The 27,389-nt window shown below is 39.0% G+C and overlaps 1 protein-coding gene across 1 annotated transcript; it reads right to left on the bottom strand.

The window, feature by feature from the left end:
* Nucleotides 1-368: 368 nt before the first annotated feature.
* On the bottom strand, nt 369-27,389 carry LOC110965269 (double-stranded RNA-specific editase B2-like). Its single transcript, XM_051953645.1, has 9 exons — nt 27,151-27,389; nt 13,389-14,359; nt 8,470-8,587; nt 7,414-7,585; nt 6,532-6,689; nt 4,600-4,744; nt 2,660-2,841; nt 1,568-1,749; nt 369-654 (listed from the first exon to the last, which is right to left on the bottom strand). The coding sequence occupies exons 1-9, from the start codon at nt 27,209-27,211 to the stop codon at nt 484-486; spliced, it is 2,160 nt and encodes a 719-aa protein (XP_051809605.1). The 5' UTR covers nt 27,212-27,389; the 3' UTR covers nt 369-483.

The following is a 27,389-nucleotide window of genomic DNA, read 5'->3' as shown; positions in this document are numbered from 1 at the left end:
TCTGTCTGTTCTCACCACATTTCAAGGCTGTTAGTTTTATTCTTGAGATCTTAAAGTCTTAAATTGGCTTCAAAGACGGTTTTTAGGGTAAAAACACAAAATTTATCAGACGTGAAAACACCTGAAAGTCTCAAAATTCAGCCGACGTGAACGAGATCTGAGACGGTGTAGAAACAGATTTCCTGAATTCTGTCTGAACTGACCCAGACGTAGTCGACCGTAGACAAAAGGAGTCGTGGTGAGTTTCACCTCTTTTAATCCTGGCTCTCTGGTTCTAGAAGAAGCAGGTGGAACATGTTGGGGAAGTAAAACCAGAGCTCAGTGAGCAGAAATAAACTTTACTGTCTCTACAATCAGCAGAGACTTTCTTTACATGGATAAACTATCATTAAACATGGTCTCTGTTGGCTACGACTGGATGGACCAACGACTTGATCTGTAAATAAAACCCTCCATGAGCTTCCTTCCACATTCAGCCGTGGTTCACATGCTGAAGTTGTGGAGCGCTGGAGGTTTCCTGAGCCAGGTTCCCAGACCGCCGGCCTGCAGAGCGCTGCTGAACCGCTGCATGGCCCTCTGGTAGCGTCCAGCAGACATCTTAGAGGCAGAACATGAAGCCAGAGCAGCTTCAGCGTCCGACAGAGAACCGTTTACCTGAGAGAGAAGAGCAGAAACATGATCAGGCAGGAAAACAACACGCAAATCCGAGTGTTTGGGGCTATTCAAAGAGAGAGGCTGCAGTATTTAGTGCTTGTCAGACTGAACACAGCAGCATGGTGCAGATGGAACAGGAACTCGGTGGTCTGAGATCCTCCACCAGCACATTTTCAACACTCATTTCCTGGATTCTGCACAAGTTTTTTTTCACAGTTTCCTGCTTCTTCTGCATCAGTTTATGGTGGAAACAAATGTTTTTCAGATGATCAGAGTTTTGCGCTGGTTTTCCAGCATTCTTTGATCACCGTGGTTATTAAAGTTCATCTGATTTAAAACAAAAAATACATTCTACAAGAACAAACAAATTCCTTTAGTAAGAGTTTGTGATGTATTTTGTGTTTCTTAAATTTGATCTGTGTTGATTCCATAGAAATCAACCAAATATGAAAAAGTCAGAACATCTGGTTCTTCATCTGCAGCAGCTTCATCGCTGATCAGAGTTCTACCTTCATACTGGAATATTTCAGAGTTCCATAGAGGTGGGTCCACATTTATTACCTTTTAATGGACTTTTTCAGAACTTCATCAGTCCAGCAGATAGAATCATGACATTTACAGGGATGTGATTTTTCCGCGAATTCGCGGAATTCCGCTTTTTTTCCAGGGATGGGAATTTACCGCGGAGCCGCGGATTTCCGCCGATTTCATTTCAAGTTTGAACACTTTATTGTCGCTGATACTCCCGCGCGATGGTAAAAATGTTAACGATAGCTTGTTAATGGTAACGACGTTAACGCTAGCGTGTTAACGACGATTGTAAACGGCCCAGCGATTGGAAGTCGCTGCGCCGCCGCTGCTGCAGACACAGATCCAGCTGACTGATGTCTGAGCTGTGTTTTAAACGACTCGCCTGCTGCTGGAGCTTCAGCCAGCGGATGAACGCTGAGCGGCTGCAGAGTCGTGACGGCGTGCCTGAGTCCGTCCTCCTCCCCGTGGAGCTGCTGACCTCCTCCAGGCCTCCGTCTCCACAGCTCCAGTTGAGGCTGACGCTGGCCGGCTTCCCTGCTGGACGGACCTCCCTGCTGCTCAGACCTGGTGGAGACAGAGGCTCACTGTGGTGTTGGAATTTACACTTTCTCTGATCCTGTCTTCTGATTCAGCGAGAAAAAAATAGTCCAAAATAGAAATATCCCAAAATGGCTAAAACGTATCGGAAATTCCTATTATTTGTCTAAAAAAAGCATTTTATTGTTATTTAATGGTATAATTCTAATTAAAAATGGGGCTTTGCTGTTATTTATGGGTGCATCTATTGTAAAAATGATACTTTTGATCTTATTCAGTGGTATATCCTCAGTATCATTATTATAAAATGTATGTAAATAACACAACGTGCCGACAGCTCTTTACCTTGTCTTTATTTTTTTAATGTTTTTGTTCTCTTAATTTCCTCAGAATTTGAAAAGAAATCAATAAATATCAACAGTAAAAAAGACAACATCTGCTCTAATTTAAAGGTGTATCTATAATGAAAAATAGGATATTTTCTGGTATTTAACAGTTACACTCACACTTATACTCTTATTTGAGAGTATTTCTACAGTATAAAAATGTTTGAGAAATGAACCAACAGCTGGTTCACTGTTGGAAATAAGAGACATTTTGTTGAACTGTTAGTTATTGATGCACTTACAGTCACAATAATGTTTTAATGATAATTAAGCAAACCTTCTGTCATATTTACACATTTTTAAACGATTCTCTCCTACAAGCTTCACTTTTCTGTTAAAATACTCCAAGTTTTGACATTTTTTCAGCTTTAAAAATGCAGTTTGAAAACGTAAATAAGCAGAACTCCGTCTGTCATGTGTACAGCCTTTAGGCTCTGGAGTCACCTGGACAGGTAAACAACCAGGAAGTCACCTGCAAACTGTTCAAACATTCAGTCACACGCTGTAAACAGGTATTTGTAGGAGTGTTTTCTGTCTGCTCGTGGACCTACAGCCGAGCAGCAGCGCTCTCCGTCGGTAGGGGAACGGCAGGTGTTTGACGGTGGCCAGGCGGCGCCTCATGGCTCTGGACAGGTGACCGGTGTGACTGAGCGTTCCCACGGTCAGGCTGTGCAGGTAAACCGGCTCCACCAGGTGAGACAGGAGGGAACCCTGCAGGCCCACGACGCTCCACCTGTCCACACAAACAGGAAAACCACGTTTGTTACCTCGGTAACAGACGTTCTGCTTTAAGGATCCAACACCTGGACTACTGCAGCCACACCTCTGGTCACTGTTTCCATGAGAACGCCCACTTTTGTTCATGTGCTAACAACTGTACAAGGGTTTTCTAATCATCAATGAGCCTTTAACACCATTAGCTAACACAATGTAGCATTAGAACACAGGAGTGGAGATATTCCATTAAAATCAGCCGTTTCCAGCTACAATAGTCATTTACCACATTAACTATGTCCACACTGGATTTATCCTTCATTTAATGTTATCTATCAGTGGAAAAAAGCTGCTTTTCTTTTCTGTCTGTTCCATGTGTTCGTACTGAACTGGGTCAGAACATTTGTTTATTCTGCATGGAAGATGTCACAGAAAGACCAGAAACTAACCGAGTTAACTCCACCTTTAAATCTAAACTGTGAGTTCTTGAGGCCACAACATGCCATGTTTTCACAATTTTCCTGTAAACTAATTCTATTTGCTTTTTGCTGGCGTATTAATTGTGTTTTAACTGTAGCTGTGTTTTCTATTTGCTGCTGCCTGTCTGAGCCTGGACTCCCTGGTTCAATAAAGGTTAGTGAATAAACAAATAAGTAAATACATAAATGATGTTTTTATTCTCTCATGAGTGAAATAAGCAGTTGAAGCTGCAGATGACAGATTTAAAAACACAGATTCAGACTTCTGAGGTTTCATATTTTACACATCTAAAGAAAAGGAGCTAAAGCTCAAGATTATTTGCTCCTGATCCAATCTGATGGTATTTAATTGTGTATCTATTACAGAAAAAATTACATTTTTTGTTCATTTGAATCTATAAAGTTACAGAAAGTTCACGGGGTGCTCCTTACACTGACTTAAAGTGCACCTGGTGTGTCTTCCTAACAGCTAAGTTGCTCATTTAAACTAATTTCTGCTGTTTCTTGATGCTCTGTAGGAGAAATTTTGCAGCAATGGGCACCATGACAAAGACTTCTGTGGTGGTTAATGACCTCCAACCAGAGCTCAGAAAAAGCAAACTGGAACCAACCAGGACAGAGTTCTTATATCAGTAGCAACACCTACAAAGTAGTGTTTATCAGGGCAAACTCTCCAAAACACAAAGATCAAATTCCATTTTACAGATAAAATAAATCCAAAAAATTCACCAACATAACACCTTTAAAGGCAGAATCCACACTAGAAGTAGACAAAATAATATTTTGAAGGCCAAAATCCCCCTAAACTAGAACAACTTTCATTTTAAGGGTAAAACATTGTAATGCAAAAAAAATGAAATTAAAAATTACATTTTACAGTGCAAAATCTATCCCAAAATAGAATAAATTACATTTTAGGTGTAAAATAGACCTGCAAAATTTAACTAAAACTTTAAAATGGCTCAAAAAGTTCCAAATCCGCTTGAAAAGTAAACAGAGAGGCATTTTAAAGACAGAATCCACCATAAAACAAGACAAAACAGAATAAATCCAGCCTCAGACTAGATTAAGTTACGTCTTAATAGTAAAATAACCAAGACAGCATTCTATTTTTTAATGAAAATCTACCCTAAACTAGCCAGAACATGTTTACGGTGTCTACACCAGGTGACGGATGCAGTTTGTCTTTTCTGATCGTTCAAACTAAACCAAACTCGTCTCATTTTATCTGCTAGAATTTAAACTCTGAGAGATTCGAGGAGTTTCAGTCAAATGAAAACTTCTCAGATTAAACTCACTTTGCCATTTTGTCAGTGCAGGACATGGAGACGAGAGATTTACCCGGCGACAGCCCGTCCCATCTCTGATTGGTCGAGACGGGCAGCGTCCCCTCGCCTCCGTTCACCTTCTTCCTGAGGTGGAAACGAAACTTTCTGCTGGGATCTGAAAGGAGACAACTGATGAAGGTTCAGACACATCGTTATAAATGAAATCAAACCAGAACTTCCTCAGAACATCTGGTTCTTCATCTCCAGTAACTTTATCAATGATCTGAGTTCTACCTTCATATTGGGAATATTTCCAGAGTTCCAGGTCCCTGAAGTCCATAAAGGAGAACATCCCCTGGAGAAAGTTCTACAGTAGACTCTAGAACTTTCTCCAGTTGTCGGTAGGTCTACTCTAGAACTTTCTCCGGTTGTCGGTAGGTCTACTCTAGAACTTTCTCCGGTTGTCGGTAGGTCTACTCTAGAACTTTCTCCGGTTGTCAGTAGGTCTACTCTAGAACTTTCTCCAGTTGTCTTTAGGTCTACTCTAGAACTTTCTCCAGTTGTCGGTAGGTCTACTCTAGAACTTTCTCCGGCTGTCGGTAGGTCTACTCAAGAACTTTTTCCGGTTGTCGGTAGGTCTACTCTAGAACTTTTTCCGGTTGTCGGTAGGTCTACTCTAGAACTTTCTTCGGTTGTCGGTAGGTCTACTCTAGAACTTTCTCCAGTTGTCTGTAGGTCTACTCTAGAACTTTCTCCAGGAGACGTTCTCCTTTCCTGCTTCCAGTCTTTAAGTTTAGTCTCACTTAGAACATTCCAGGTCCTTGAAGTCCATAGAGGTGGGTCCAGGTTTATCACTTTTTAATGGACTTTTTCCATCATTTCTGAGCCTCAGAACTTCATCAGTCCAGCAGATAGAACCATGACATTTAGGAGGAGAAACACACCTGACTTCTGGTAAAAACTGACACCAGATCAGTTTAAATCAATCCAGGATCTCAGTCTGAACACTGGATCTGGTTTCTGTTCATTTCCTCTTGAACCAGCTGTGATCATCAGTATTATGGGATGTATCCTGGTGATCATCAGTATTATGGGATGTATCCTAGTGTGAACAGTTTAGAGTCCTAGAACCAATCATTGGTTCTCTGGATGTGTTTCTGTTTCTGATAATCCACCAGATAAACTCTAAAAGGTGATTGTGGATAAACTTTAATGTTGGTAGGAGGTTGGTCAGAACTATTAGAGAAGATGGAAGAAGACACCAGGATAATCTGGAGACACCGTTCATGATGTGGAGAAAAGTCTGGAATGAGTTAAGTGTCAAAATATCAGTAAAAAGATCTTTGCTGTAACTCGTTAAAGGTGAATGTTTATAGGAAATGAACCAGATTCAGTGTTCAGACTGTGACACTTGGGTGGATGACAAACAGATATTTTTGTCATTTTGTGTCTGTTTTTCTAGTTTTTTTTCTGTTCTTTCTTGTTTTCTGCTCATCTTTGTCCTTTTTTGTCTCCCTTCAGTCATATTGCATCAGTTTTGTGTTGTTTTTGTTGTTTTGTCCATCTTTTAGACAGTTTTTTTCTCATTATAGTCATTTTGGTGGTTGCATTAGTAATTTTGCTTCTTACTTTATTTGTTTCGTGTTTCATTTGTCTTGCTTCACGTGACTTTGTCAATCTTTTTTGCTTTGTGTCTAGATTTAGCCATTTCATGTCTTGTTTTTGTTGTTTTGTGCCATTTTGTGTGTCGTTTAGTGACATCTTGATCGTTTTTTACGTGTCTTTGGGACAATTTTATCTGAAACTGTGATACATCTCGTATTACTGATGCTAGAAGTTTAGAAAATGAACAGAAACCAGGTTTAGTGTTCAGACTATGAGGCCTGGATGGATTTAAACTGATCTGGTGTCAGTTTTTATCAGACTATCAGCTTCACTGTGACCGTCTGAGAGTTTCCTCACATGAACCGATGTTCTCGTAGGGACAGTTGAGTCGAGCGTCTCCACACGGCGACGAGCTGACGAACATGTGGAAGAGGATACCGTCCCACAGCCGGAAGACACCGCTGCAGCTTTTATTTGGTACAAAGATGGACGACTCCTGGCCGTCTGCCGGCTTACTGCAGGAAACAGGAAACAAAAGGACAATAAAGTTGGTTTGTCATCAAAAAAATCACAAGTCAGAATAAATGAATGAGTCGTGATTTAAATAAAGTATGAGAATGACATTTTTAGTGTCGGTTCCATCAAAAACCTGAACAATAAAACACTTTAAAAGGCAAGTTCCCCCAGAAAACTGGATAAAGTCACATTATAAAGGCCAAAATCCATCTAAAAACTAGGTCACATGATTTTTAAAGATGTCTGAAATCTAGACAGAAATGAATCCTCTGTGTGACCAGTAAATGGGATAATATTTTAAAAACTTAACAAAATGCCGGATTCCAGAGAAAAACAAACAGCGAAATACATTTTGGGGGTGAAATCCACTTGGAAAGTAGACAAAAGATGATAAATATCAGCTAAAAACAGACAGTATGATCTTGATTAAGTCAAAATCCAACTTTTGAAGCCAAATTTCATTTTAAAAATGGACAATATCATGCTTAAGGGCAAAATTCACCCAAAAACTCAAAGAGTGAAATCTTAAAGACACAAATTTAAATGGAAACAAGACAAAATTTAGTTTTTAGAGGCCAAATCTGCCCCAAACCACTCAGAATATAATGTTTGGCATAATCCACACAAAAAACTGGACAAAACAGAGTTTACTAGGGCAAAATTCACACCTAAACTGGACAAAAGGACATTTTTCAGGATGGAAAACAGGAACTGTGGACGTACCGCATCAGCAGCTCCAGCTGACTGTACAGGAATCGAACCAGCGCCCTCCGGCTGACGGTTTCAGCGTGACAGTCGCTGAGCGTCCAGCCGACGTCGTCCTCCTGCCGTCCACAGTCCACACATTTGGTCCCGGTGGCCAAAGACACGACGCTGGCCGATCGGAGGTCCAAGCCTGAAACACAAACGGAAGGAAAACGGAGAATTTCTCAGGAAAAAGTCAACGAGCGGCAATCTGAAGTTATTTAGTGTCTCTTTGTGGTTGTTTTGTGTCTTTGTTGGTGTTTTGTGTCTCATTGCAGCTCTTCTTTATCACTTTATAGTTGTTTTATGTCTAATTGTCGTTGTAGACCTAAACCTAATAGAAAATCTTTGGAGGGAGCTCAAACTCTGTGTTTCTCAGCAACAGCCCAGCAACCTGACTGATCTAGAGAAGATCTGAGTGGAGGAGTGGGGCAACATCCCTGCTGCAGTTTGTGCAAACCTGGTGAAAGATGACAAGAAACGTTTGACCTCTGTGATTGCAAACAAAGGCTACTGTACCAAATATTAACATTGATTTTCTCAGGTGTTCAAATACTTATTTGCAGCAGTATCATACAAATAAATTGTTAAAAATCATACACTGTGATTTCTGGATATTTTTTTTAGATTATGTCTCTCACAGTGGACATGCACCTACGATGAAAATTTCAGACCCCTCCATGATTTCTAAGTGGGAGAACTTGCAAAATCACAGGGTGTTCAAATACTTATTGTACCCACTGTATCTTTATCATTTTGTGGTTGTTTTATGTCATTTTGTGGTCATTTTATGTCAGATTGTAGTTGCCTGTGTGACTGTGAAGTTGTATCTTTATCCTTTTGTGGTTATTTTACGTCATGTTGTGGTTGTTTTGTGCCTCTTTGTGGTCATTTTATGCCAATCTGTAGACTTCCAAACATTTTCCAGTCTCTGGCATCCCTGACACTGACGGGACAACTTTATTATTTGAGCCTTTTAACATCAGTGAGTCTGTTTCTGTTTCCTCTGTGAGTCTGTGTTGGTCTTGACCTCACCTCTGGTCATCACGATCCCGGCCAGAACTTTGTGTCGGGCGCTGGAGGTAGAGAACCGTCCGTCGGTCAGCTCCCTGAACTTCTCTGTCACCAGGTGGAAGATGGAGTCTGAGAAGAACTGCAGGACAACAAAGATGGAGACGAAGTCAGAGGAGCTGAGGAGGCAGAAACACATTCCTGTCCACCTCTGGAGGGCGTAAACGGTCTTCAGTTAATAATGTGATGGTAGCTTCTGTGTCTGTGGAAACCTAAAATGAAGGAGAATTCAGTTTCTGTCATTCCTGAGCAGGTTGATTGGACATCATGATGTTTAATCTGGACTGCTTCAGCTGGTGAGAGTTCAATAAAACTGTCTATTTTCAGCCTTTTATTCAGACAGCTGCTGCATAATTACATAGCGTTTTCCTCAACACAGATTATCAGACTTGATGCTTCTTCTATGGTTTATTTACGTGAATTAGCAGCAGAATGGAGTCTGTTGTGAGGTGGTGATTGTTGTATTTCGCTTTGTTGTCATGACTAACATGGATTTCATAGAAAAGAGAGCAGTGGACAACTAGACGAGCTCTCAGTAGAGGGCAGAACCACGCCCATGCATGATACTCTGTATCAATTTTTATCATCCTATGTATATCCCTTCCTACTTGATCTGCTGACCTCTAACTCCACAACTGAGCAGGGGACCTTAGACTGATCTTCAGTGCCAAGTTTGATTATCCTGACTTCAGCGCTTGCAGAGATATCTGACCGGACATAGCCACATACACACATACATACATACTTACCCAGCCAGCCAGATACCGAAGCGAACGCAGTAACCCCGCTGACGTACGTCAGGCGTGGTTAATAATAGTCTGAAACTCATCTTCTAATCAGTTTATTTCCATTGTTGCTCAATATTTCCTTTACTTAGGGGGAAGTAAGGCCCGTTCTAACTACTGCTTTTCTTGATTTTCTAAAACACTCCTGAATGTTAGTATTTGTTAAAGCTCCAGGGTTTTTGTGGCTGCAGAAACGTGACACTGCACTGGTTTTAACCTGACATTAGCCAGCAGAAACACACAACAGGAACAACTCTCTAAACAAAACCAGTGTGCTGATACTCTTCTATCTAAATGTCGACATCAACAGGCTAAAGCTGGTTCTAGAGGCTTTACAAGATGAAATCTGTGAGTCTTTGTGGTTGTTTTGTGTCTCTTTGTGGTTGTTTCATGTTTTTGTTGTTGTTTTGTGTCTCTTTGTGGTTGTTTCATGTTTTTGTTGTTGTTTTGTGTCTCTTTGTGGTTGTTTCATGTTGTTGTTGCTTTGTGTCTCTTTGTGATTGTTTTGTGTTTTTGTGGTTGTTTTGTGTCTCTTTGTGGTTGTTTTGTGTTTTTTTGTTGTTTTTTGTGTCTCTTTGTGGTTGTTTTGTGTCTCTCTGTGGTTGTTTTGTGTTTTTTTGTTGTTTTTTGTGTCTCTTTGTAGCTGTTTTGTGTCTCTTTGTGGTTGTTTTGTGTCTCTTTGTGGTTGTTTTGTGTTTTTTTGTTGTTTTTTGTGTCTCTTTGTGGTTGTTTTGTGTCTCTCTGTGGTTGTTTTGTGTTTTTTTGTTGTTTTTTGTGTCTCTTTGTAGCTGTTTTGTGTCTCTTTGTGGTTGTTTTGTGTCTCTCTGTGGTTGTTTTGTGTCTCTTTATGGTTGTTTTGTGTGTCTTCATGGTTGTTTTGTGTCTCTTTGTGGTTGTTTTGTGTCTGATACTAAACTACCAATAACATGAATAAAATACAAACTGATCACCAAAGGAAACAGATCGAATCAAACCAATTACAAAAAGATGCAAATGACCATAAAAATATGCAAAATGGCCTGAGAAGTGAAATGACCACAAATAGCAACATTCCAGTCATAAAAAAGATTCCAATGAGTCACAGACTGGCTGTAACAGAGACGTGAAAGGTTCATCTTCACTTGGTTTTTGCAGCGACGCCCAGTTTTGGATGACGGTGGCACAAGGTCGTGTTTAATGAGTGTGTTAAACAATTATCAGTGGGATCGTGGTGCTCTTCACACTGCTGCTGCTCCTCCTTCATCCCTAATGTGCTGTAATAATGTTCATTAATGCTGCTGAAGGAGAGCTGATCGCTGAAGCCTTCTGCAGACTGAAACAGATTCAGATCCTCTTCATGTCCCTCAGGGTTCAATAAAGCGTCTGCATGTCTGTCCTCCTCTGCTGTCTCCTGCATATTTGAACAACAAAATCTTTCATGTCTTCATAGAGCGTGACAGTGAAAGTAGGCGATGACGACTGTGGGAGACATAATGAAGCAGTTTGGATGCTGCAGATCAGGACGCCGTCCGGCCTCCGGACACGGCGGCCATGTTGATGTGCAGCACCATGAAGACATGAAGGCATGAAGAAGTGTCTGAGTTTAACATGTGAAGGACGCCTCAGTCAGCCGCTGGTCAGCAATAACACCAGTCACAAAGATCACCACAAAAAACAACAGACAAAATATAATTTCATTATTTTACCCCCAAAGGAAATTCTTTAAAGAAAACAAAAATATTCAAAGTGACCAAAAAGAGAAGTAAAATGAAAACGTCCATCCAACATATTTAGTCTTTTGTTGCGTGATTGTTTGTGGCTTTTTGTAGTTTTATGTCTCTTTTTGTGTCTCTTTGTGGTTTTATCACAATTTGTGGTTATTTTGTGTCTCTTTGTGATTGTTTTGTGTCTCTATGTGGTGGTTTTATTCCTCTGTGTGGTGGATTTGTCATAATTTGTGGTTGTTTTGTGTCTGTTTTTGGTTGTTTTGTGTCTGTTTTTGGTTTTGTGTCTCTTTGTGGTTGTTTTGTGTCTCTTTGTAGCTGTTTTGTGTCTCTGTGGTTGTTTTGTGTCTCTTTGTGGTTGTTTTGTGTCTCTTTGTAGCTGTTTTGTGTCTCTTTGTGGTTGTTTTGTGTCTCTTTGTGGTTGTTTTGTGTCTCTTTGTAGCTGTTTTGTGTCTCTTTGTGTTTTTTGTCTCTTTGTGGTTGTTTTGTGTCTCTTTGTGTTTTTTGTCTCTTTGTGGTTGTTTTGTGTCTCTCTGTGGTTGTTTTGTGTCTCTTTGTGGTTGTTTTGTGTCTCTTTGTAGCTGTTTTGTGTCTCTTTGTGGTTGTTTTGTGTCTCTTTGTGGTTGTTTTGTGTCTCTTTGTGGTTGTTTTGTGTCTCTTTGTGTTTTTTGTCTCTTTGTGGTTGTTTTGTGTCTCTCTGTGGTTGTTTTGTGTCTCTCTGTGGTTGTTTTGTGTCTCTTTGTGGTTGTTTTGTGTCTCTTTGTAGCTGTTTTGTGTCTCTTTGTTGTAGTTTTGTGTCTCTTTGTGGTTGTTTTGTGTCTCTTTGTAGCTGTTTTGTGTCTCTTTGTGGTTGTTTTGTGTCTCTTTGTAGCTGTTTTGTGTCTCTTTGTGGTTGTTTTGTGTCTCTTTGTAGCTGTTTTGTGTCTCTTTGTGTTTTTTTGTCTCTCTGTGGTTTTTTCGTGTCTCTCTGTGGTTGTTTTGTGTCTCTTTGTGGTTGTTTTGTGTCTCTTTGTGTTTTTTTGTCTCTTTGTGGTTGTTTTGTGTCTCTCTGTGGTTTTTTTGTCTCTTTGTGGTTGTTTTGTGTCTCTTTGTGGTTGTTTTGTGTCTCTCTGTGGTTGTTTCATCCTCCTGACTTTAACATGTGAACATGTGTGTGTCTCTGGTGAACTCGTGTTTTTTAAATGTCACGTCTCTACATGATGTGAAACACTGATCAGGGGCCTATTTCACGAAGCAGGTTCAAGAAACTCTGAGTTTCATCCTCAACTCTGAGTTGATCTTCTCTGAGATAGAAAACTCTGAGTTTCCCTCATTTCAGGGTTAACAAACTCAGAGTTTTCAGTGAACCTGCTTCGTGAAACAGGCCCCAGGTGTTTGTTTGCAGGAGAAACAGATTTCCTCAGTGCAGCTTTGTCACGACATTCATCTTTCATGATTTCATCCATATTTCAGTTGTTTTAAACACATCTGAGGCTCCAGAGCCTTTTCTGATTCATGTGTTCATTCAGACCTGCAGCCTTCATCAGAGAGTTTATCATCATCTTCATCACGGTGCAGAATAAAGGAGCAGAGAACACGTTTCTGTTAGCAGCTGCAGCATCCAGCTCCACGTCTTTGTCTTTGGGGTTATTCTGCATCTTGTCATGATTTTTTTGCTTTGCTTCATAATAGTTTTTGCATCATTTTGTCTTTGGTTTGTATTTCTATTGTTGTGATAAGTTTGTCTCTTTTTGTGAATGTTTTATTAATTCATGGCCGCTTGGCATACAGTTAATGTGTATTGTGTTGTAGTAAAAAAACACTTTCTGTATCTGGAAGGTCCAGTCTCTGGTTCATCAGTAACATGAAGACTAAAGAACACTCCAAGAAAATATTATCGAAAGGTATAAGTGAGAAGATGGCTACAGAAAGATTTACAACTCGCTGGACATCCCAGAGTTCACTTAAATCCATCACTGAGAAAAAGAAGAAGTATGGCAGCTTGTTTAAATCTGACTAGAGCAGGACGTCCTCACAAACTGAGACCAGGCAAGAAGAAGACCAGAGAAGGAGGCCACCAAGACAACCATGACTCCTCTGAAGCAGTTAAAAGCTTCAGTGGCTTAGATGGGACTTCTACACCAGTCAGAGCTTTATGGATGATCAAAGCTCACCTGGAATTCACCCAGAAGCATGTGGAGACTCCAAGGTCAAAGGAAGAAGGTTCTTTGGTCTGATGAGACAAAAAATGAGCTTTTTGGACATCAGACCAGACCATGTGTTTGGTGAACACGAAACACTGAGCATCATCACAAACACTCCATGTCCACCGTGAAGCATGGTGGTGCATCCAACTTTACTACATTTTGTCTGATCTGTGGGCTGTAGAGTGATGTGAGACAGAATCCAGACTCACCTGAGGTAGCTGGTTTTTGGTGCTGCTGTCCTGGAGGCCCGGTAGCTTCCTCTCTGGTCCCAGACTGATGCTGTAGAGATCCTGCAGGGCGGCTGCTGCTGCCTGAGCCTTGGCCAGCCTCTTACTGTGACCGCAGCCTTCAAACACCCTCCCCTCCAGCCTCAGCACCATCACGAAGCTCCTCGCCGGCCGGCCGTGGAGCCTCTCCGTCAGACACATGTACCTGAGTCCCGGTCGCAGCCGGCCGAGCAGCACCACCGGACTCAGGGGTTGGAAAAATGAGGCGCTGACAGCTCGTCTTTTAGGAGTCGCTGAGGAAAGCAAGTCCAACCTGAGTTGGACGAGTCGTGTGCAGCTGTAACTGCTGGAGAAGACCTGATGTTTGGCAGCGCTGCACTGCAGGAGGTCACAGCTTTGCAACAGCGATGGTTCAAAATCCAGTTTATCTGCTGTAAAATCTAGTTTATCTGCTGTAAAATCCAGGTTATCTGCTGTAAAATCCAGTTTATCTGCTGTAAAATCCAGGCTATCTGCTGTAAAATCCAGGCTATCTGTGCTGGTGAAGCTCTCCATGGAGGCCTGAGCCTGGGAGGCGTTGGGGAACTGGATGAAGGACTGGAGGGCCAGCTCGGCAGCCCTCAGCTTGGCCTTCTTCTTGGTTGGTCCTCGGCCCTCGAAGTGGAGCCCGTTGACCTCCACCCCTACAGAGAAGACCGGGGCGTGCAGCGGGCCGGTCCTGGACGTGATCTCGTAGCGCAGACCCGGTCGCAGCTCGTTCAGCTGCACCACAGCGTTCTTCTGGGTCACGGCCCAGGAGGACCTCTTCCCAGCCGGCTGGCTTTGGGAGAGCAGCCGGTCCTTTCCGTCCACCAGCTTCCTCTTCAGAGAGAACGATGTGCAAAAAGCTGATGGATGAAACCTCCGTAGGACGTCGTCATCCTGGTTCTCTTTGACCTCCAAACTGCTGCTACCTGATGAAACATCAGAATCACGTCAGAAGGTGTGAAGAGTAACTTTAGGATTGTTTTTTAAAGTCGGACATGTTGGCAGGTGGATGTTTCCATTTGGACCAGCTGACCAGCCATCAGGACTTGTTCTCACAGATTTCTTTAGGAGTTGGTTTATCTGGAGGATAAAGACCTGCAGCTCAACAATAAAGACTCATTTGTGCATCTTTGTGTCTGCAGACGTTTATGTTGCACAGATATTTTCAACTTTTTAAAACACTGCAACGATCCAACGTTCATTTTTACACAAAGAAAGTTTTAACTGGAGGAACGTCTGCTCCGTTTGGTTCTGTAAATTCTGCTTTAAACCCACAGTTCCTTCTTTTATGTTCAGACTTCATCTTTTCTTTTCTTTTTAGGCCAAACATGTTTATAGACAACAGCTGAACCCGGAACTGACCTCGTTTAGTCCCAGTTAGATTCCAACATAAACACAGAAATATGAGCTGCACCAGCATTTATGATCCTGTAAACATCCTGCATTCACATTAATGTGCAGTTTAAAGACGCCTCCTTATTCACTGTGAAGACCATAATTACAGATGTGTGTTTCAGTGCAAGAGCTGCCTTCAGACACATTCTGGAGTATTTAAAATAATTAAAAAATCAGTTTTATAAAGAAAACAAGCAGCAAAAAGCTTTGTAAAAATACAGAGATCACATTAAATTAGTTCTTATAAACAGTATCTGATATTTTAAATATAAACAGAAAAACAACATTACATTATGCTCTGAAAAACAAATCCCACCAAAATGTCACCAATTATCAGAGTTTGAAACAGAAAAAAAACAACAAAAAGAATCGCTGCTGGAAGCTATTCGGTACGTATCTTCATCTGATTTTAATGTTTTATGTCTGCAGATATTAAACCGTTAAAGGGGTCAGTAGAGAGTGAAAATAGAAAAATTCTCAAAATTCTACCAGAATATTCCACAGAACTTTAGTTTGTATGTGAAGCAGGAAAAAGGTGTTTGAAACGACACAGACTGAGCAGGTGACTTTATTTAAGTCTTATTTCTGGTATTTAAGTCTTATTTTTGGTATTTAAAGACAGAATGATGGAAATAGAAGCAGAGTGGTCTCATCCACCACCAATCCAGAATGAGTTTTGTATAATTCCTGTAATGTTTTCTGGTGTAGATTTTATTGTCAGAGTGGTCAGACCAACAACCCAAACACAGCGTTACAGTGGAATATTAGATCATTCTGGAAAACACTAAACTTTGAGCCCATTTTTCTCCAGAACCACAGAAAGTGTGTTAGACCGTTCTGCTTCTAAGCCTTCATATAATCAGAAATAAGGAGACTCATCCTTACGTTGCTGCTAGTAGGACCTGGACCTACGCAGGGACGATGGATTGTGGTTTCTTTTTTTTTCTTTTCTTTTTTTGGATGGATTGTGGTTTCTTTTTCTTTTTTTGGATGGATTGTGGTTTCTTTTTCTTTTTTTGGATGGATTGTGGTTTCTTTCTACGTGTTTCATCCTCTGTTGTAAATTCATCACATGAAGCACAAAAACCTGATGTAAGTTGTCGCTTGGAGCCAGAAGACCAGAGCTGAGGAGCTAAATGAGAGCAGGAATCTCCCTGGGCTTCATGTGTTTAAAGTTTCTCCAGCCAGCCTCCGTTAATGAACCTTATTTAATAGAATAATGAAATTAGGCATGGTGGGGGGAAGCATCTGACAGCTGTGGATAATCTCATTTGCTGAGCAGAATTAATGTGAAGTGGTTTCATTTCCTCGTAACGTCGACCGTCTTTCCTCAAGGGCGAAGAAATACAGAAACTTTCTGGACTTGGTTCTCCATCGACCGCCTCAGTCAGTGGAGATGTTTGGATTGTTATTCTCTCATTTCATCTGATCTGTTCTCACACCTCATCAGACAAAGACCTCGTTATCCTGAGATAAATGCAGCTGATGCTGTGGAACCTAAAGTTTAATCTCAGTACTGTTATCCAACTAAATACATCGTTGAGGTACATTAAGATTATAATTTTTAAAAAAGGAAGAAGAAAAAAGTTAATTTCTGCCTACAGTCAGTTACTTAATGTTCTGTAGGTGGAAAAGCTCCAATGGAGCCCTGTATAAATGTAGTGTCAGAGGGTAAATGTAGTACTAGAGGGTAAATGTAGTACTAGAGGGTAAATGTAGTGTTAGAGGGTAAATGTAGTACTAGAGGGTAAATGTAGTGTTAGAGGGTAAATGTAGTATTAGAGGGTAAATGTAGTATTAGAGGGTAAATGTAGTATTAGAGGGTAAATGTAGTATTAGAGGATAAATGTAGTATTAGAGGGTAAATGTAGTGTTAGAGGGTAAATGTAGTACTAGAGGGTAAATGTAGTGTTAGAGGGTAAATGTAGTGTTAGAGGGTAAATGTAGTACTAGAGGGTAAATGTAGTGTTAGAGGGTAAATGTAGTACTAGAGGGTAAATGTAGTATCAGAAGGTAAATGTAGTATTAGAGGGTAAATGTAGTGTTAGAGGGTAAATGTAGTATTAGAGGGTAAATGTAGTATTAGAGGGTAAATGTAGTATTAGAGGATAAATGTAGTATTAGAGGGTAAATGTAGTATTACAGGGTAAATGTAGTATTACAGGGTAAATGTAGTATTACAGGGTAAATGTGGTACTAGAGGATAAATGTAGTGTTAGAGGATAAATGTAGTACTAGAGGGTAAATGTAGTATTAGAGGGTAAATGTAGTATTAGAGGGTAAATGTGGTACTAGAGGATAAATGTAGTACTAGAGGATAAATGTAATATTAGAGGGTAAATGTAGTGTTAGAGGATAAATGTAGTACTAGAGGATAAATGTAGTATTAGAGGGTAAATGTGGTACTAGAGGATAAATGTAGTGTTAGAGGATAAATGTAGTATTAGAGGGTAAATGTAGTATTAGAGGGTAAATGTGGTACTAGAGGATAAATGTAGTATTAGAGGATAAATGTAATATTAGAGGGTAAATGTAGTGTTAGAGGATAAATGTAGTACTAGAGGGTAAATGTAGTACTAGAGGGTAAATGTAGTACTAGAGGGTAAATGTAGTATTAGAGGATAAATGTAGTATTAGAGGGTAAATGTAGTATTAGAGGATAAATGTAGTATTAGAGGATAAATGTAATATTAGAGGGTAAATGTAGTGTTAGAGGATAAATGTAGTACTAGAGGGTAAATGTAGTACTAGAGGGTAAATGTAGTGTTAGAGGATAAATGTAGTATTAGAGGGTAAATGTGGTACTAGAGGATAAATGTAGTGTTAGAGGATAAATGTAGTATTAGAGGGTAAATGTGGTACTAGAGGATAAATGTAGTGTTAGAGGATAAATGTAATATTAGAGGGTAAATGTAGTGTTAGAGGATAAATGTAGTATTAGAGGATAAATGTAATATTAGAGGGTAAATGTAGTGTTAGAGGATAAATGTAGTACTAGAGGGTAAATGTGGTACTAGAGGATAAATGTAGTGTTAGAGGATAAATGTAGTATTAGAGGGTAAATGTAGTATTAGAGGATAAATGTAGTATTAGAGGGTAAATGTAGTATTAGAGGATAAATGTAGTATTAGAGGGTAAATGTAGTATTAGAGGATAAATGTAGTACTAGAGGGTAAATGTAGTGTTAGAGGGTAAATGTAGTATTAGAGGGTAAATGTAGTATCAGAAGGTAAATGTAGTATCAGAAGGTAAATGTAGTATTAGAGGGTAAATGTAGTGTTAGAGGGTAAATGTAGTATTAGAGGGTAAATGTAGTATTAGAGGATAAATGTAGTATTAGAGGGTAAATGTAGTATTACAGGGTAAATGTAGTATTACAGGGTAAATGTAGTATTAGAGGGTAAATGTAGTGTTAGAGGATAAATGTAGTACTAGAGGGTAAATGTAGTGTTAGAGGATAAATGTAGTACTAGAGGGTAAATGTGGTACTAGAGGATAAATGTAGTGTTAGAGGATAAATGTAGTACTAGAGGGTAAATGTGGTACTAGAGGATAAATGTAGTACTAGAGGATAAATGTAATATTAGAGGGTAAATGTAGTGTTAGAGGATAAATGTAGTACTAGAGGATAAATGTAATATTAGAGGGTAAATGTGGTACTAGAGGATAAATGTAGTGTTAGAGGATAAATGTAGTACTAGAGGGTAAATGTAGTACTAGAGGGTAAATGTAGTATTAGAGGATAAATGTAGTATTAGAGGGTAAATGTAGTATTAGAGGATAAATGTAGTATTAGAGGATAAATGTAATATTAGAGGGTAAATGTAGTGTTAGAGGATAAATGTAGTACTAGAGGGTAAATGTAGTACTAGAGGGTAAATGTAGTGTTAGAGGATAAATGTAGTATTAGAGGGTAAATGTGGTACTAGAGGATAAATGTAGTGTTAGAGGATAAATGTAGTATTAGAGGGTAAATGTGGTACTAGAGGATAAATGTAGTGTTAGAGGATAAATGTAATATTAGAGGGTAAATGTAGTGTTAGAGGATAAATGTAGTATTAGAGGATAAATGTAATATTAGAGGGTAAATGTAGTGTTAGAGGATAAATGTAGTACTAGAGGGTAAATGTGGTACTAGAGGATAAATGTAGTGTTAGAGGATAAATGTAGTGTTAGAGGATAAATGTAATATTAGAGGATAAATGTAATATTAGAGGGTAAATGTAGTATTAGAGGGTAAATGTAGTATTAGAGGATAAATGTAGTATTAGAGGATAAATGTAGTATTAGAGGATAAATGTAGTATTAGAGGATAAATGTAGTATTAGAGGATAAATGTAATATTAGAGGGTAAATGTAGTATTAGAGGGTAAATGTAGTGTTAGAGGGTAAATTTTAATTTCAGATAGAACCCATCTACTGAAGACTGTGGCTCTTTTTAAACGGTTTTAGCAGGAGATTCAAACTAAAGGTTTCAGGATGAAGCAGTAAATCTTCCAGCTCTCCGTTCTATCTGACGGCTGAGGAAATGTGCTGCTGTATGGGAAGCTTTAAAGGAAACTGCTGACGGCAGCTTCATGTTCAAACGTTCACACCTTTTCACACGTGTGTTCACAAACACACGTCTCCACCCCACGCTAACACCCACAAACACAGGAAGATGGTGATTAGAGAAGCAAACTGAATGGAAGCAGCTGCAGGACGATGAATGACTCTCAGCTTTTCATCTGGAACGTTGTAAAAGCCGTGGCTCCTGCTGCTACAGCAGATATCACGGTCCAAACGCTTCCTCTAAAACACTAACTTTACTCAAGCCGTCTTTGCTTAATCTTAACGCTGTAAAAACTGAATTTTTTGGGTATTAGGGAACCAAATCCTCAAAACTCAGCTCCAAACACACAACTATGACTTATTATCACTGAGGAGAACATGTTGGGAATGAATTTGCTAGTTAGACATCCAGCGCTAACACGTAGCAACACGGATGGGATGTTTCTGTCATCAGTAACACTAAGATGTAGTAAACCCATGTTCTCTGCATGATGTCAGTAAATGTAGATCAGCTGTAGTTCCTGGTTGTTCCACCAGGTGGAGCCTCTTTCTGTTTAATCCTGTAGAGACCAGAGGAGGCGTCACTCAGACTACAGTTAAGGCAGAGAGCATTGTGGGAGTTTAGCAGCAACCGGCACCATGACAAAGACTTCTGTGGAGGTTAATGTCCTCCAATCAGAGCTCGTGTGTTTGAGTTGAAGTTTGCTGGACTCGAGCTCTTCAAGCTAAATGAGACGATGTTGCTGAGCTGTGTTGGTGGCTTTAGACACATGTTCAGTATGCAGGATGTTACAGTTTTACTGTTACTATCAGTGCTTAATAAGATGATAATACAGTATTTTTGTTATGTTTAATACTGTAGTCACTCAGTATAAAATCAGGAGGTCCTCGGTTTACTCGTCCTCAACCTACAGCGTTTCATCGTTCCATTAGAACTGGTTATGTGGAACTAGTTGATTCAATTCAATTCAATTCAATTCAATTTTATTTATATAGCATCAATTACAGTCAAATTGTCTGAAGACGCTTTACAGAACCCATATGCCTGACCCCCAGAGCAGCCCAAAGGAGACAGTGGCAGAAAAACACCCTTTAACAGAGAAGAAACCTGGAGCAGAACCCGGCTCTCAGATGAGTGATGAGTGGAGCGGATGAATGCGTCATTACACAGCGCTATAAGATGGCTTTGATCATTTTTATTCATGACTTTTCTGAAGAACTGATCGATATTGTGATTCACGTTACAGCTTTATTTACATATTTAGGAACAGAACTGTAATATGTTCTTTTTCATCGAGTTTCATTGATTTAAATCAGATAAAACTAGTTTTTCAGAGATAGTTTCTGTTGTTTTCTCTGGATTTGGCTATTTTAGTGCAGTTGCCTCTCCAGTTTTTCTTATTTCTCCATCAGCAGGAACTCAAACTGTGAGTCTGAACCAGCAAGTTGAACTTTAGTCTGAATAAATGGATTCTTTCTGCTTTCTTGTTGCTTCGTCTGCAGCGTCTTTGTGATTTCACCACACATCGTCTCCTCTATGAAGCTCTAAATTTAGTTCATCCTCTCGTCAAACCGCTCTCCGACTCCAAAGCTTTCAAATCAGCGGTTATTAGTGATGGAACATAAGGAGAGGAGATGAAAGCAGACTCAGTTCACCTTCTAAAGTCTCTGCTGCCACTTTAACAGATGAACTTGTCGTTTATCTCTGACTGTCCTGTTGCTGTGTTTTCATCAAACTCAACAGGAAGTGGTTCAACTTCACCTCAATAATTAGTTTAAAATAATCTAATAAGTTATGAAAGTGTGAAACTATCAGAGATCAGTTAAAGGAACTTCAGAAAACAAGAACTGGGTCACATAGTTACAGAAAAACGAGCTTTTTGCTGAAGTTTAAAGAGCTTCTTGTTTAACTTTGAAAGTTTAATTAATGCATGATTAACCATTTCTATCCATAAAATATAGTCAATGCATATAAAAGTAAACACCTTTGATGTGGACAGTATTGACAGTTTGGTTTTTCTTGTTTGTTTTTTACATTCAGCATATAGATTAATACTTTTTTCTCTGCTTTTAGTTGAAATCTGTAATTTAAATAACACATTACCTTTTTTTAGACCTTCATATACACCGTTGTCCTTATTTCTTTAAGCAGCAGACTATAATTCAACCAAAATCAGCAACTTCACACAAAAACATGAAGCAAAACAAAAACGAGACAAAAAACTAGACAAAAAGTTGCAAACGACAAAAAATAGACAAAAAAACAACAAAAGTCAGATAAAAACAACAAAAACAACAAAAACAAGACCAAATATTACAAAAACGATACACAAAAGAACAATCTAGCATTTTATTTATGATCCAAACAACTTGTCATGGTCTAGAAATGATTTTAAATTTACAGTTTTACTAATTTACAATCTGCAGTTAATGTCTTCTCTGGAATTTTTACACTTTGAGGGCCGGATTGGACCCTCTGGAGGACCGCTTTTGGCCCACGGGCCTCATGTTGGACACCCCTGATGTAAAGTTTCAGGTGAACCTGAACTCACCAGAAGAATCGTTCAGCTCAAAGACTGAAGCTTCACCTGATTATTTGTCCAAAGGAGCAGAAAATGTGACCTGAGCAGATCAAATGTCAGAGAAGGATTCGGTTAAACGTCCTGCTGAGGTCTGGACCATCAGAGGACTGATCTCTGATATAAAACACTCCGTCTGACTGCTGCTGAGCTAAAATACATCCAGACATGAGCAAACGCACGACGAGCAGCTGCTGGAGGATCTTAATCCTGAAAGCTGCTCAATCAAATCATTTCTGCAGCCAACAGATAACAGTTTGTTCATCTGAGCAAAAAGCCAACAGAAGGAGATTTGAAAAAGCTCTAAACAACTTCATCAAATCAACAATAAACAAACAAAAATAAATAAATAAAGATCATCTGGACGCAGATTGGCACTAATTTCATGATCAGTTCAGACTGAAAGCTTTATTTTTCTACATATGGCAGTTAAATAAAGTTGCCAAACAGTTCCAGTAAAACTACAGTAAATTCTAAAATAATTCATTACTTATATTACAGCAAAATTACAGATTTTATTTATTTATATGTATTTATTTATTTAATATAAATTAATGTTTAATAAACATGAATACATTTAAATTAAATTCAAATGAAATTACAACTTAAGTTAGTTCATAGATTAAGTTTTTGGATTTGACAGCATTTATTAGTAGTAGTTTAATAGTTACATATTAATTATTAAAAGCTAAAATTTGAGTTTAAATTACACACGATATTAATTAATATAAACTGTCAACTCATTAAAATAGAGTTTAAAACTTTAAATATTTAACTAAACCAACACATTTTCATCTTGATTTAAATTTTTTCTCCTGCATTTCCACTAATCTATACATTAAAGAAAATCATAAAAATATTCATGAAAATAATGTTTAAAACTTTAACATTTGATCTAAATGATCCCATACGATCACAGTGATGGATTTATTCTGTTATGATTCATCTGAAGGTTTAAGTAAATAAACATCAACATTTTCCATTTTTTTTAGTACAAATAAAACTTTCAGACTGAAAATGAGACCAAATAGTTGTAAAGATGCAAACACAAACAGTTGTATTGTCAGAACAATTCACCAAAATGCACAATTAGAACTGTAATATTTTATTAAATTTACTTTATTCTTCATGTCTGATCGAAAAATTCTCTAAAAGCAAACTTTTGCAGCAGATTCTGTAAAATCCTAAATATTTCGATCGTAGTCTGCAGCTATAGAGCATTTCATTATAAGCTCTATATTTTATTTATTGCTGGTGTTTCTTTGGGAACATTCACTGGTTTTGCTTCTTTCTTCTTCCTCCATCACACATCAGGATTTCAGTCTAAATTATTCCAGTTAAACGTGGTGTGAAGTCACTTTTCTGTCCTCCGCTGCGCTGAGTGGCGGATTGTTTGGAGAAACCCGAAGGCTGTCGACTTCCTGGGAGTTTTCCTCCCGCTGGGCGTCGATGTAAACAAGACGTCTGCCATTTGAGAGAAAGATGCCACCTTCTGTTTGTGAAATGCCACCTGGCATTAAAGCTTCAGCTGAGTGCATCGGCCCTAAAATACCAGGATTGGAGGAGAGTGGAGACTTTGTGGAGGCATTTATTCTCCAACCAGGGCACACTTCCATAACAAAAAAAAGGGCCAGTGGGTTATTAATGAGAGTGGAATGAGCTTAGCGCACTTTGAATAAAGCTGCAGCAGTAATCTGCAGCATTTAGAAGATTAACATGTGCAGAACAATGGCAGATTAATCCTAAAAGGCTGACCTGTTGCTCAGATGACTGTAATTATGATGAGAGGAGCTCGCATCACGATGAGACAAAGCATTCATGCAGGAAAACATCAGCTGATGGTTTAAACACTTTAGCTTCCAACAGAGCATCAGATAAACCACATTTTACTCTTTCAACTGATGTAAAATGTATCATGGAAGGTATTTCTGAAAAATAAATCAGTTTCTTTCAGCATTAAGCCATAATTTAGTGTGTAAGTGAGTGAAATTAAATATATTCACTGTGGATTAATTTAAACCAGTAGAGTCAAACTGATTCTAGTTCAGGTTCCCCATTCAGCCCAGTCTGATCTCCAGTAGAACCACAGCATAAGAACCTATAAATAACCACAACTCCTAATGGTTCCTTTGTTTTAGTGCCAAAAAATGTTCATATTTCAGGAATGATCTTTTTTTCACAAATCATTATGAAACAGCTGACACCGATATTAAAAAATAAATTTAGTTTCATCAACATCCATCCTCAGTTTATCATTTCCACATCACAACTTCCAGATCACAGAGTGTCTACAAAGGAACACAACATTTAGTCACCTGGAGCTGAACCATGGAGGATTTACTGGAGGATCAAAACAACAACAACAATAACAACAAAAACAGGACAAAAAAACAACAAAAACAGGACAAAATATTACAAAAACGACACAAAAGACAACAAAAATGAGACAAACACAAAACAAAACAAAAAAGAGAAAAAAATTTAAACAAAAAGTTACAAAGCGACAAAAAGGTTAAAAGACAAAACAAGACAAAGAATGACAAAAATGATAAACAAAGTGACAAATAGCAACAGAAAGATAACAAAACTTTCCCAAAAAGACCTGAAATGTCAAAAAAGACGAACGAGACACAACACGAAAAAGAAATGACAAAAAGCAAACACAAACTGATCCAAAAGAGACACTTAATGACAGAAATGTGACGAAAAATGACAACATAGCAGACACAAAACGACCTGAATGAGACACAAAATGGAAAAATCAAGACGTCAAACACTAGAAAACAACACAAAAGAGACACAAGACAAAAATAACAATAATAGACACAAAAACACACAAAGGAGACACAGAATGCCACACAAACACGACAAAGTGACACAAACATGACATAAAACAACAAGAGGACACAACAACATGAGTTGGGTTTCCATTACAGTTTTTCGCAAAATAAAAGCGATATTTCTAAAATTTCGACAAAGTATATTTGCGCTTTGAACGTGTTTCCATTGAAGGTTGTTCTGGGCAGAAGCATCGTAACTCTCGTAAAATATCATCCCACGAGATTTCACTGCAGGAAGATGGACGCCCAAAACCTGTTTCTATCTCCTTGTAACACTCTGCATTCCTCTGCTGTTTGCTGTCTAGTATGGCAGTGATGTTTTTCTCAAGATTAATGGCAAGAAAAGTCTCGGTCTCCTCTTCTGTCCACACGTACCGCGCCATGTTTACTCCGAGAGAACTGGTCATGTGACCAGGTACGTCACGTCTGGTGACGTACAAAAAGTGTTTCCATTGCGCTTTTGCAATATTTTTCAATATCGAAGCGTCTGAAAAACCACCTCATGAGAGCGTAAAAACTTTTAGCGATATTTTAGTCCTTTTTCGAAATTCAGGTGTTTCCATTACCAGTTTTTTATTGCGCTATTTACTTTTTGCGCATATCTAAGGGTAATGGAAACGCAGCTAGAGACTGAGAGGAAAACCAAAGCTACTGGATGAATAAAATAAATGCAGCAGAAACAGAGAACAGAGGAGCAAGTTGATGGAGGTCCACTCAGCCTGGTGGAACATCTTTCTATCGATAATGAGCCGATTAGAAAGGAAATGTCTGGAGACATGAGATAGAAAAATATCTCCGGGATGAGGAGGTAAAACTGTCACCAAAACAAGAAAACAAGACGCAAAGTGATAAAACTGAGACGCAAATCTAAAGAGAGGGGACAAAACTGTCCCAAAAAGACCTGAATGTCACAAAAAACAACAAAAACAAGACAAAAAACGACCACGAAGAGACAAAACTGTCCCAAAGACACATGAGATGACAAAGTTGACAAGTTGTTGGAGATCCATTCAGCACGGTGAAACATCTTTCTAGCCCAGTAACATCTAGATGTTTGGAGAAGTGGTTGGACGTGTTGATGTGAGGTTTTTCAGTTTTTGCTCATGACACAAATGAGACTCAAACCAACAGAAAGGAGACAAAACTGTCTGAAAAAGACACAAAACAACATGAATGAGACAGAAAATGACGAAAGCGAGTCAAAAAAACCCATAACCACCAGTAAATACGAGTTTAAATCCATCCAGGATCTCAGTCTGAACACTGAATCTGGTTTCTGTTCATTTCCTCTAGAACCAGCTGTGATCATCAGTATTATGGGATGTATCCTGGTGACCATCAGTATTATGGGATGTATCCTGGTGATCATCAGTATTATGGGATGTATCCTGGTGACCATCAGTATTATGGGATGTATCCTAGTGTGAACAGTTTAATATCTATGATGTAGGTTTCTGTTTCAGTTTGTCCAAAGTTACTTAAAATCATCTAAAATGGTTAAATCTTCTTCAAACTGCATCAGGTCCTTCCCAGAATGACTCCTAATGTGTCCAGAGGTCCTAACATCTGTCCAAAATGCCTCAAAGCTTTTCCAAAGTGACTTGAACCTTGGCCAGAATGACAACAACTTGTTAAAAATGTCTCAAAAATGATCTGAAAAGACTCAGTTTGGTCCAAAGTCTCAGAAATGGTTCAGAATGTGTCCAGATGATTCCAAACCTGTCTTAGATCAGTTCAACATTCACTAAAGTTCCAATAAAATGGTTCAAAATGGCTCCAAACCTTTCCAGTCCATGTTAGAACCAGCTGTGATCATCAGTATTATGGGATGTATCCTAGTTTCATGTCACAAAGAGACAAAACTCCCCAAAGCTCAACGACAAAATGAGACCCCAGACAAGAAAACGAGAAACAAAATGCCTAAATTTAGACACAAAAGAAAAGAAATGAGACATGAAATGCCAAAAAAACAGAAACCAGGCAAGAAAACTGAGACACAGAACAGAAAAAGAGATGCAAAATGACAAAACTGATTTAAAAAAAAAAACCTATTCCAAAGACAAACAGAACAACACAAAACTGATGTAAAATGACTGAAGGGAGACGAATAAATGACAGATTCTATAGATTTGGCTTTAAGGAAACATTTAATTTACTTCAGATGAAGTTGCAGCGATTCTCCTCTAGAGGATTAAAATGACTTAAAGTTGGTTTAACTGGTTAACATGATTTAAATAAACTTTATTCAGTCGTTTGAGTTGATCCAATAATCCTGTATTTTTTTCAGGTTTATGCTTCCATTCAGTGATTTTCTCTGATTGATTTTCTATCAGTAATAATAAATCCACTGACCTCTGCTCCTCCTCCTCCTCTTCTTCCTCCTGGACCTCCTCTCCAGCTCCAAACGCTCCATCCTCCTGCTGCTGCTGTGAGGAGAACTGGTCCTGGATCTCTGTGAGGAGAACTGGTCCTGGATCTCTGTGAGGAGAACTGGTCCTGGATCTCTGCTGTGAGGAGGACCGGTCCTGGATCTCTGCTGTGAGGAGGACCGGTCCTGGATCTCTGCTGTGAGGAGGACTGTTTCTGGATCT

This window comes from Acanthochromis polyacanthus, chromosome 9 (assembly GCF_021347895.1).
Source record: "Acanthochromis polyacanthus isolate Apoly-LR-REF ecotype Palm Island chromosome 9, KAUST_Apoly_ChrSc, whole genome shotgun sequence".
NCBI classification, from domain to species: Eukaryota; Metazoa; Chordata; class Actinopteri; family Pomacentridae; genus Acanthochromis; species Acanthochromis polyacanthus.
The sequence above is the reverse complement of the archived record's forward strand: the minus strand, read 5'-3'. Positions and strand labels throughout refer to the sequence as shown.